The sequence below is a fragment of the Astatotilapia calliptera genome, chromosome 4 (genome assembly GCF_900246225.1).
Source record: "Astatotilapia calliptera chromosome 4, fAstCal1.2, whole genome shotgun sequence".
NCBI lineage: Eukaryota > Metazoa > Chordata > Actinopteri > Cichliformes > Cichlidae > Astatotilapia > Astatotilapia calliptera.
Genome location: NC_039305.1, coordinates 4,770,725 through 4,782,314, shown reverse-complemented (window position 1 = coordinate 4,782,314; position 11,590 = coordinate 4,770,725). Strand labels below are relative to the sequence as shown.

General features: G+C 39.7%; 2 protein-coding genes across 2 annotated transcripts; both read right to left on the bottom strand.

Annotated features, from left to right (window-relative positions):
* Positions 1-1,300: 1,300 nt before the first annotated feature.
* ifi35 (interferon-induced protein 35) lies at positions 1,301-6,353 on the bottom strand. Its single transcript, XM_026164106.1, has 10 exons — positions 6,248-6,353; positions 5,893-5,919; positions 5,622-5,696; positions 4,127-4,285; positions 3,517-3,633; positions 3,287-3,431; positions 2,538-2,647; positions 2,273-2,453; positions 1,991-2,097; positions 1,301-1,871 (listed from the first exon to the last, which is right to left on the bottom strand). Exons 2-10 carry the CDS (start codon positions 5,905-5,907, stop codon positions 1,659-1,661), a joined length of 1,122 nt encoding a protein of 373 aa, XP_026019891.1. The 5' UTR covers positions 5,908-5,919; positions 6,248-6,353; the 3' UTR covers positions 1,301-1,658.
* Positions 6,354-7,747: 1,394 nt separating this feature from the next.
* Positions 7,748-11,359, bottom strand: rpl27 (ribosomal protein L27). The gene is made up of 5 exons (XM_026164107.1): positions 11,278-11,359; positions 10,702-10,784; positions 9,658-9,827; positions 8,150-8,260; positions 7,748-7,833 (listed from the first exon to the last, which is right to left on the bottom strand). Exons 2-5 carry the CDS (start codon positions 10,780-10,782, stop codon positions 7,785-7,787), a joined length of 411 nt encoding a protein of 136 aa, XP_026019892.1. The 5' UTR covers positions 10,783-10,784; positions 11,278-11,359; the 3' UTR covers positions 7,748-7,784.
* Between the last annotated feature and the right edge of the window lie 231 nt (positions 11,360-11,590).

The following is an 11,590-nucleotide window of genomic DNA, read 5'->3' as shown; positions in this document are numbered from 1 at the left end:
CTCACACTTACAGCAGCATCAGCAGCCTTAACAAGCAGTTGAATGTGTGCACCTGATAAAGTGGCTGGTGAATGTCTTTCATGTTATTGTGCAAAACCAATTCTAACAAGCTTGAAAGTCAATGTTTGCTGTGACCGCCTTTATTCCTCAACACATCCTGAACTGTCGTAGGTGCGCTTTCTTGTGATTTCTTTGGGCTTGTGGAAGGACATTCAGACCTCTGCAAGTTGTTCCATCCTGTCAAGATGATCTCATACGTCCAGACTGTGAGGAGGTCAAACCCTGATGCTTTCCAGATGGATCAAAACGTGGTACTTTTCTGTGTTTGTAATTCCATCAATTTTGACAAAATCTCCAAGACCACAGGCTGAAACCACGACAGAGGCTCCATTGTGTTTACAGATGGCTGTAGACGCTTCCTGTCGTACGTCTGTTGTGCCTCGTCTGTAAATACTGACAAAGATTAAACCAAATATTTAAAATTTGGATTCTTCACTCCATCAGATCTTTTGCCACAGATTTTCAGTCCAGTTCTTGTGTAATTTGGAATATCTCTGACTTTTCCCCCACTTTCCTTAAGAATAGCCTCTTCACAGCTGCTCATCTACAAGACGTTTGTGTCGAGGCTTCAGTGAGCAGTAGATGGACCAGCTGAAGGTCCAGATCTCTCAGGTCTTCTGCCAAGTCTTTGCTGGATTGTCTTTTTCCCTTAAAACATGGCATCTGCTGTCAGGGTTTTTTTTTTTTTTTTTTGTTTTTCCCCTCCACTTTTTTTAGTTTGTAATTTTAAGGACAGACTGCATGCACACCATGTTTTCAGCTAAAAACTCTGGGAAATCCTTGTTGGTGCAAAATTACAATTTCGTGCTTGTCAGTTATCTTTGGCATCTTTTGTGGTTGATCTGAAAAAATGGGAACAAATTACTGTTTATGTGACAGGCTGCTAGTAACAAAGTGCCTAAAGACACGGTGTGAAATTGGCTTTATAAGTTGCCTTTTTATCTTTGATTAATTTAATTGGTCGGGGTTATCTGTCCACTATCAAATACAAGCGTGTCAAAAAGCACCAAATGTCCAAAGAGGATTTTCTCACAATTAACTTTTATTCTTTTATGAATACAATAAAATGGAGCCCACGACATCCAACAAGGCAATCTTCTTAAAAATAAGTAATTCAGTTGCTTTGCATTCAGAAATCCAGACGCTTCTCCAGTAACTAAAGATGGACGCCGCCATCTTTTTCACAGAAAGAAAAAAAATGAGATATGGCACAACTACTAAACTTTTTTTTTTTTCTATTTTAGCAGGAAAAAAAACTTCATTTCATACAGTTTAATATTTTACATTTGTCTGCACTAAGACTGGAAATTGTTTCATCAGCAGTTTATGTAAATGCAATATAATCAAGATGTATTGCATGACTATAATACCACAGTATTTACCCAGGTTAAATACTTTATAGATACACTTTCACTTGAATCTCTGCAATCATAGAAAAATTACCACCCACTTTTTCTGACGCCAAAAATCCCCTTTGAATAATAACTTTTATAAATTTATGCTGACTTCCCTCAAGCAAGGGACAAAAACAAGTTCCGGTCCTCATTTCTGGTAGATGATATTAACCCTGAACCTTTGTCCAAGCAGCAGTGGTGGATCTACTGTTCTTCATCCTCAGAGTCTGGTGTGACGCCTCCAAACACAGCAGAGGTGTGCTCTCCCAGCGGGTTGTAGAGGAAAGCTTCGATTTCTCCCCCGCCGTTGGTGTTTTTCTGGAAGTGGATTTCTAGCAGGTCCTGCAGAGTTTCCCGCTCCATGATGTCGGGTATTCCTGTCAGCATTACCGCCCGAGGACACTGCGTCATCTTGGTCTGATGGACGATCCACCACACACACACACACACACACACAAAACCCTCAAATTTATTAAAATATATTTTATTAGAATTTCAGTAAGAGCAGATACAGATAATCTGATAAATGTGCTTACCTTCAGGTTTGAAATTTTCCCGTTGAGGAAAGGCGTCACTCTCACTGTGTGCTTCTTCTTTTGGACACTCAAGTCATGGAACTCATTTTGTACCACACGTTTGGCAACTAATACAAAAGAAACAGTCCATCAGCTGGTGGTCAACAACAACAATCCTGATTACTCTTTATATGCACAGCTCAGAACATCATAATCCACCAAACACAGAGTTATTCTTGTCTCTGAAGTTTCATTTAAACAAACTGTGCCCTGTGACATGAGGGTAAAATATTCGATGCTCACTGTTCTCCGCAAACGTGAGGACCACCGTCTCAGAGTCAGACAGGTATTCACAGTCCGCCACCTCACCGCCTCCATTTTTAGTTTTGGAGAAATGGATCTCCAGCTTGTCCACCAGAGTCTCGGTCTCCATTCTGGGCAGGTTGGAGATTAAAATACGCTGAGAAGAAACCTCAGAGTCGATCTGCGGGAACAGACGGGACACGTGAGCAGATCAGCTAAACCTGGGCCGACGCCGTCTTTGATTCGCTGTGGTCGTTTGTTTTACCTCCACCAGCTTGGGCAGCATCAGATGAACCGGCCTGGCCTCCACTGTGATGCTGCACTCTCCTCCCAGATCCACCTGATGCTTCTTCAGTTCCAGAATCTTCCTTGCCACTGGAAAATGAAACAGAGAGATCCGGAATTTTAAATTTAATTTATATTTTTGAAAATAGCCGAAAGTGATGATGAGAGCCTGAAGATTCATCTTGCAGATTATTTATTTCATTTTGGAGCCCTAATAATCTAATAATAAAGAACTAATAATTTTATTTGGCTCCAGTTTAAAGCCAAATAAGCTGCAAAAAGCATCTTCCTGCTTGCAGCTTAGTAGCTGGTTTTGAAAAGTGACATTAGGCCCCCTAGTGGCTCAGTTTTGCCCTGCAGCTGAAGGTAGATACATTTATCAACATACTTTTTGAATTTTTCTGTTGAATGTGGCACAAAAACGTGAGTGCGATCCATCTACCTGCTGTTTAAGCCACCTACAGAAGGTTAAAGGGGGAGGAGCTAAAGCAGCTTGTTTAATTTAGAAGTCCTGCACCAAACCCCAAAGTAAGAAAAATAAAAATTATTTTGAACAGCAAATCACGCAAAGCTCCTCCGGTACAGTGCATGAATAAAAATATGGAAATTAGCATTTTAATACTTTATGCACACTTTTTAATGTTTCTGTTAAAAATAAGATCTAATCACCTGCTTCCTTTTAACAAACGCAGATAAATCTGAACCACGCCAGTGCCGGCAAAAACTCACCGACTTCCTCCTCGAAGGTAATCAGCGCCGTCCCGCCATCCATCGGGTAAACGATATGTGGCTTCATCTCAAACTCTTGCTTGTTGTTTGCATTTCCAGTCGCTCCCTTGAAGACCATGTCCCTCTCTGGTACAGAGGTGAACACCTGAAATCAGCAGGTACAGGTTAACGGGGTGAGGTCACGGCGTGTCGGGCTGCAGAAGGGGGTGTGTCTCATCAGGTTAACGTACGTCGGCCTGTTGCATCAGGTGCTTCTTATTGGCCTCTTCCTCCTTAATAGCAGCATTAGTTTCCTTGATCTCCGCCACCAGTTTGAGCTCCTCCTGCTTTAGCAGATCCAGCTTCGACTAGAAGACACAGAAATCAAAAAGCATTTAAGGTTTTGTGGGATTCTAATGTGCTGTTTTCTAGTGATTCAGTTTCTTAATTTACACTGTTAGGAAAGCAATTACAAGTATTTACATTCACTCAATATTAACAATAACATGTACTATTTTGTTAATTGTTGTTTAATGCCATTGCGTTGCTTGTCCTATTGTTAATATATATTTTTATGAGTTATTGTCACTTAAAATTTTCCATTTCATATTTAACTCCCACCTTGTTTTCAAAGGCGCAACCTTAAAATTCATGGAATAACTATTATCTGTCCTCTTGACTCCTTGTTTCCTTCCTGTTATTGAACCTCTGCCATCTGACCAACATTTTTCCCTTGAGGGGAAGTGCAGTGAGGAAATTCCTTGGGTTTTACTCTATACTTATTCGCAGTGCTTTAAATGGTGGTGGAAAAACTCAGAGTAACACTGAGAAATAAGCATGTTTATGTCACACATGCTTTACCTTTTCATTGGCTAGCTGGTCTCCGTAGGAGCGTTTGTCAGCTTCCAGATCCTGGGTCAGTTTGTCAGTGCGGTGTTTGAACTGCTGCTTCAGATCTCGCCGGTCTTGTATAGTTTTAGTCAGCTCCTTTGTCTCCTCCATCAGCTGGTCATACTTTTTCTGTGGACACAGAGGGAGAGCTGAGTCCAGGCTGTTGTTATTATTGATGTCTAATCAGCATGACATGTAACATCTCTTTAAACACGAACTTTTGTGGTTGTATTTTGTGCAGAACAACAGAACAACTCTTCTCGGAGTTTAATAAATGTTAAAACAGTTATTTTAATAACACATAATCTCTTCTGAGTTTTGTTCTTCTGCTCCTAATAAATACAGCATGCTTATGCTGTGTATATGTATTTCAGCCTTTATTTAACCAAAACTGAATCTGTGTGTGAGCATTCAGCTAAGATAGACAGCAGCTCAATCTGCAGTGTTTACAGAACAACACACACACACCTTTAGTGGAAGTGTTTCTGATTTTAAAGCTGAACCTATGGTCAAAGGCAGGACCTGGACAGAGACATGCAGTGGACCTCACACACCTGCACATTCAGTTTTCTTTTCACCCGAGCGCCTGCTGGTTATTGTAAACATTTCTCCTGTTTTGTGTTAAAACACCAGAAACAGAATTGCTGCTCACCTCATCAAGGACATTACTACACTGTAGTGCAACATACGTTAAAGTCTCCTTTACATTATGTCTACATTATTATACTCTTCCATTTTTGACCCATTAAGCCATGAAGGTTTAATTAAATTGTATGATTTCGTGATAAAAGCGTGTTCCCTCCACAGCGTGGATGAACGAGAACTTGGATTCAGAATGCTAACTTGCAGTTTTTTGAGAAGTTTGATATACGTTTGTGATCATATGATGCAAAATGTGCACTCCTGATCTTTCTCGTAACAGTAAATAATATTCCCAAAATGTCCAGGATGCAGATCGGGATTGACTCCAGAACTTTAACCACTTCTATGTTTGGCGACACCACCCCTGTGGTAAAATGTTCATGCAACCTCTTGGGTAATAGTGCTCCATACTAAACAGAACTAATCACACAGCCTCTTTAGTGGAGGTAGAAATCACGAGATCGAGAACTGGACCTGACAGAGAGCTTTCTCCCTACTAGAAATAGCAGTTTTAGGAAGTCAACATGCTTACAGCAGAAGATAAAAACATGAAACTTGTGTACGTTTAGAATGCCTGTCTCAAAATAAAAAAGGTTTTGAGTCTGTTTTTTGAATATACACACATATGTAACTGATCTCAGGTCAGCAGGTGGCTTGTTCCACAAAAAAGGACCACAGAAACCGAAGCACCCGCAGCATACTTGGATCTCATTTTAGGACTGGGTTGTATTCAGAGACATATGAATAGTTTAGGAGCCCTGCGTGTAACTGGAGGTAAACTGCCCAAGTGTAATGAAGCCGCACTCATAAATTCTCAATGCACCTTGTAGTTTTTGATTGAAGCCTTAATCCCCTCCAAGGTGTCCTCGGATTGTGAATCCGGAACCAGAGAGAAGTCCTGAAACACAACATGGAGACACGGAATGCCGGAAGGTAAGTAAACGCCTACACTCAGGCTGTGTAACACAGTGGGTTAATAGATATCTTTAACACACTTAATAAGTGTTGGCAGGGAGAGCAGCATTACGCGTGTGGTTTAAAACGCTTTGATAATAACGACAACAACAACAGGAAGAAGCAAAACGAGCTCTCACCTCGTCTGACGACATAGTGAAAGTAACCTGGAAAAAAAGTTTACAAAACATTACAGATGTGACACACTGTCACTCACTTGAACAGCCAAATGAGGTTTTTAACAGAGGATCGACACAGACTGAGAGTCAAACAGCTAAAACACAGCTCAAGTAAACTTCACAACAACAAAATGTACCGCAGGCCTGCTTTAAACCACACACAGATGACATCTCAGTAAGTTGAATTACTCTGAACCTGGAAATAAATCACCTAAATCAAGCCTCTGATGAAAACTCCCACATTTCACATGAATTTGCGTGTTTTTATCAAGGTTTATTTCTTATTTTTAAAAAAAAGCAGCCGCAGTGAACCTACCTCCTCCCGACGATCACTGCTCTGAACTCACACTCGTTCTTTCAGTTTCTCTTTCCCCGCAGGAGGATCCCCTGCGTCTTTACGTATAATTAATGCCGCTTCCCACCAGCAGGGGGAGCTGCATCCAAAATAAACAAAACGCTGCATTTAATTCCTGTGGGAAATACGGAACCTTACATCAGCTGCGAAGCACTTCATGAGAGGAAAAAATAATTCAGATTCTGTTTTTGGAACATCTTCAAGTTTCCGATTCATTTAACTTATGATATAAATAAATATAAATACACACACACACACACACATATAAATTACGTCATATTTCCTTTTATGTTTTAGCGGTGATGATCAGTCCGCACATGTATGCCAGCGTGTTTTTTAAAATTAATTATTAAATTACTTTTTTATTTTATTTTACAAACCAAAGAGACAAATATATTTTTAAATATAATAATGTGGATGGTATTCGTTAGGGGCAAATCTAGGAACTTGAGAACAGGTATTGCAGTGCAGGCACGTTATGTCAGGATCAAAGCACACATCAGTCTGATCTGATGATTGCTGACAAATCCAGATATTTCCTGTATATTTTTATTGTATCTTTGTAAGAATATTGTTTCAGCCATTTTCATGTTTTTCAAAAACTTAAAATATTGTTTTTCACCCGTTTAAAGTTCATCCCCGCATCAATACACCTGTAACCAGTGATCAATTACTTCAATATTAAAATGTTGAACAAATATTCAATATTTAAGATTTCTCATGTGCAGTCAAGTTTCTTAAAATCAAAATTAGATTTGCCTGAAACTGCTAAACACTATACAAATTGTCTGATGAGCTCTGATCACAATACAACGTACCAACAGCTAAATGAAGATTTTCTATCATTGCAGTCTGCCTTTAATTCAGATGCTTAAAAAAAAAATAAAAATGCAATCACATCTCACTGCCACATTCATAACACCCTCATTGAATGTTCAAGTATTCGAGCCATACTCCTCTGAAAGTTCCCGAGAATCTTTCATGCTAAAATGTTCATTGAATAATTAGTCAGGCTTACATTTTGTTCAACCTTTAAGTTTGTATTTAGCTGTTCCAGCTGATCAAATTCACACAGAAGCAGCAGTGAATGATTTCTTTCAGCAGAAAATGTGAACTCGTGTCTGATTCCAGTATCAGTCTTGTAAAGTTCACATTATTGGTGCCGTTTAGTTCCAACCACTGTTGAAAGCAGGCAGTAAGATATCATACAACCTGTTTCAAAGATTGAAAAAAGGTGAGTGATGACTTTGTGCCAAGGTCAGACATCTGCACTACGTTACAGGGTAATTTGGTGCGACTAAGTCCTCGTAACCAAGAGTAACTCCGATTACTTTTTCAGCAGCTGGTGAATATTACAAGTCTATTTCCACAGTTTTCCAGATGGAATCCTTAAGAATATTTCATGAATTTTCAGTATGAGAAAACACACCCCACACAAACATAATGAGTCAAGAGTGAAAATCAGTTTTTAAACATTTATTTGTGAAACCGAGTGAATTTAGAATCTGAGCTTCTGGAAGAACCACTTGTTCTTGCCCGTCTTGTACCTGAAACAACAAACAGGAGGTGAAGTCATTTTCTCTGATCAAACAGAACAAACATCACTGATTACAATCTGGACGTGCACACACCAACTGCTTGCTAAGAGGAAATTACAAAATGTATCAAAGAACGGGTTTATTTTGATCATAATAGGATCTTTTTTCCCATGATTGTGCTGCCGCCGGACTTTTTGTCCACTTAACTCTACTTTAGAAAACATACTCATTTTGAAATCATGAAAGATGTAACCCTGATGTACTTTATTAAAATTGAGACATAAATCCTCTGATGTTAAATCAAAAGGAAATCAGGGAGACTCACCTCTCCTCAAACTTGACCTTGGCCTCCCGCCTGGCTTTGCGTTTGAGAGCTGGATCCCTGAAGACATCCTTGTTCACAACAGTTTTGTCCAGAGGAATATCCACAGAGTATCTGAAGGAGTAAAAACATGTTAAAGACTTTTTTTTAAATTGACACCAATGGCTGACTGCAGCTCGCTCTGCTGAGCACCTTCATACCTGTACGATATGAACAATCAGTATCGCTTTACTAGCTTCCAGATTCATAAATTACAAATGGATCATAAACCTGCTCAATGTTCAAGTCGACGTTCTCCCTCAGCGTTGCATCAACTTTGTTCAACGTTACACTGAATCAGACACATCAAGCACTTAAGGCAGCCTGTGTGGGTGAAAAGCCACTGATGTCAACCAGCAACTAACTGCTGTTTGATAAAAATGACTCCTCTTGTTCAACATTCTTCTACAAATTACAATTTGATCACATCTTCGATCAACAGCTGAACATCACATATTCCTGCATCAGAGCATCAGCAGGATGACTGTCAGACCTTTTTATACCTCAGTCTAAAAATGAAAATCACTGGAACAAAACTATAACTGGCCCACGTTCTGAAAACCAGGCGCCAGTTAAGAAATAAATAAAAAATTAAGCAAAATCTCTTTTCGTCATCAAGATAAAGTTTTATAGTTTTTATAGGTTTTGAGCACCAAAGATGTCTGAAGAGCATCTGTTCAGATAAAGTGACAGCAGCGTTTAACAGACCTATTTATGTACTTAAAGGGATCAGTCATTTTACGGAGCAAAACAGCCGTCCTAAAAAAACAGAGTACTTTTTGCTTAAGTGGCTCGTTCACCCTGAAGTAGTAACAATTATTCAGATCAAACGCATAAGGCAAGTCAAGCATGTTGGTCGTTTAAAACAAGTGGATCCAAAAGCAGAAGAAGCAAAGAACAGCTGTTAACAGCTGGAAAGGACAAAAAGCAACAAAAACATCTCCAGTAATAAAACTTTGATCTGAAGACGCCACACATTCCAACTCTCTGCTTAAATAACTGCAAGCAATATAATATTTAAACTTCTAATGAATGCACAGTTCAGATTCAGACACGCACTGTATTTATTTGCACCTCACCGAGTTTGATGGGTGGATTTATGAATATGAGACTCACAGAAACTGTCATTACACAAGTTTCACAATATTGATTATCATTGATTATCTGTAAATGTCTTCACAGACACATAAATAATAATGGGAAGAACACCATGTCAGATTTCAGCCCATAGATTTGATTGGATTTTTGAAAAAAGAATAACCAGCCTCCTCAATTAAACTCAAAACATTTAATCAACCAGATGTTTTTAAAAATGACAGCCTTTCTTGATTTAGCATTAATAATATGGTATCCAATCATGTTACAGCTGTTGGACACTTTTTATAAGACATTCCAAAAGACTTCATCTGTCACCACCACTTTATTTTCTTTACAGGAAAACCTAATTATGTCAATTTAGATGAGACACTGACCTGGTGGGCATGAGGTGGTTGTAGTTGAACACCTTAACGAAGGCCTTGATCTTGGACCTTTTGGCGATCTTCTTCTTGCCCATGGATGTGGTCACCTTACGGGGATAGCGGTCGATGCCGGCGACCAGAGCGTGGCTGTAGGGGCGGTCAGCGGTGCCATCATCAATGTTCTGCAGGCAGACATTAGCAGGAGGATGTGACATCAGAGACACGAAACACTTACAAGACGAAAAGCTGAATTACCACTGCAGTATGTATTTGAAGGCAAAGAAATGTATCAGTGTTTCCCCACGTATCAGTTTTCCTTTAATGTGCTGCCCACCCAAGTAAAGCCAGTTAGAGCAGTTCTGGTGAGTTACCCAGCCTTTTATTTTATTTTTCTTTCCACCTGAGGGAATGACACCATCTGGTATTGTTATCAGAGTCAGTATACTTTTTTTAATCCCAAAGGAAATTATGTAAACTCAGTTTCTTCCCATCTCATGTTTTCCCTTCCAGCTGGTCAGGTATGTCGTAGCATTCCAATTATCATTCAGCTACCTTAACTATGGACTTACGCCAACTTGACCATCTTAGAATATCTTCTGAAAAAGAGATGCCTCCTTCCACACAGCACACACATGTGTGTACAAATCCAAACACTACTAAAGCAAAGTCAGTTTAAGCAAGGAGCTTGAGCTGTGCTCCACAGGCAACATGCTCCCCAGCACCCACAGAGATATTTACTCACCACTTTCTAGTTTTACATCCAATATATATACATGAAGTGACGAGCTCTGAGCACAAAGCCCAACTGTAGTTATAACAAAACGTTTGTAGGCTGTCTTACTGAAACACATGGGAAACACATAATACACGGACTGTAATAGGACTTATTTTCCATCCCTCATCGCATGGCCTGAATACTGTATTCTTGGAAATTCAACATGCAGACAAATGGCAATTTGGCTTTCAGATGGACAACTCTGGTAAGAGCTTGGTGTGTACATATTCAGGCACATGTGCCATACAATCAGCAAACTCCCAGAAGCTCTTCGGTCTTACCTTGACGATGACAGCTTTGCGCCCAGCGTAGCGTCCAGCTAGGACCATCACCACCTTCCCAGGCTTCATGAACTTGCCCATTTCTGCCAGAAAGAGAGGGCACATTTGAACTCAGTGTCAATATCATATCAAACCCGTCAATCCGCCAACACGTCTCCAAGTCGGCCTCTCGTTTATGCTACATTAGCATTAGCTTTCAGCTAGGCTAACAGCTTTCAAGCAGTTTTCATTTTAATTATTTTGCTCGGACACATTATTAAGTGCACCGCATAAGCCCCTTTACTTATAGCAAAACGAATACAGCTCAATAAGATGCCTACACACATAAACAGTCGGTTCAATGGGACTCTGAGCGTCTACACATCAAGGAAGCTGCCATGTTGAAAAGAGCACAGCTGGGGACGAAGCGCTGCGATAAATCTGCTCATTTTCTTTCTTTAGCAAACAAAATCTACAAACTAACGGCCACATCTGAACTAACAGAGTCGGTGCCGTCTATGTATCATGAAAAAAATGATAAAATTAGGCGCATTTGGAGCGATGGATGAAGATTGTTTGAAGGGAAATCGCACTCACTGATGCTGTTCTACGGCCACCGCTAACAGGAAAGGAAGTCCACAAGGTTTAGCTGAACTTTGACCCATCGGTCTGCCTACGTCACATCCGTAAGTATCAGCAAGCGAATGTTTTTTTTGTTTATTAATTTTTATTAAACAAACAATTCACCAGAACTCGATCATTAAATAAAAGTTATTATTTTAGCACTTCTTTTTAAAAAATAGGAACCTAAAGAAAAAAGACACCAGAGGTAGATTATTACCTTTCTTTAGATTTTCACGGTATTGAACAAAGTTATTTCAGAGTAAAAAAAAGACGTGGGACACAGAAA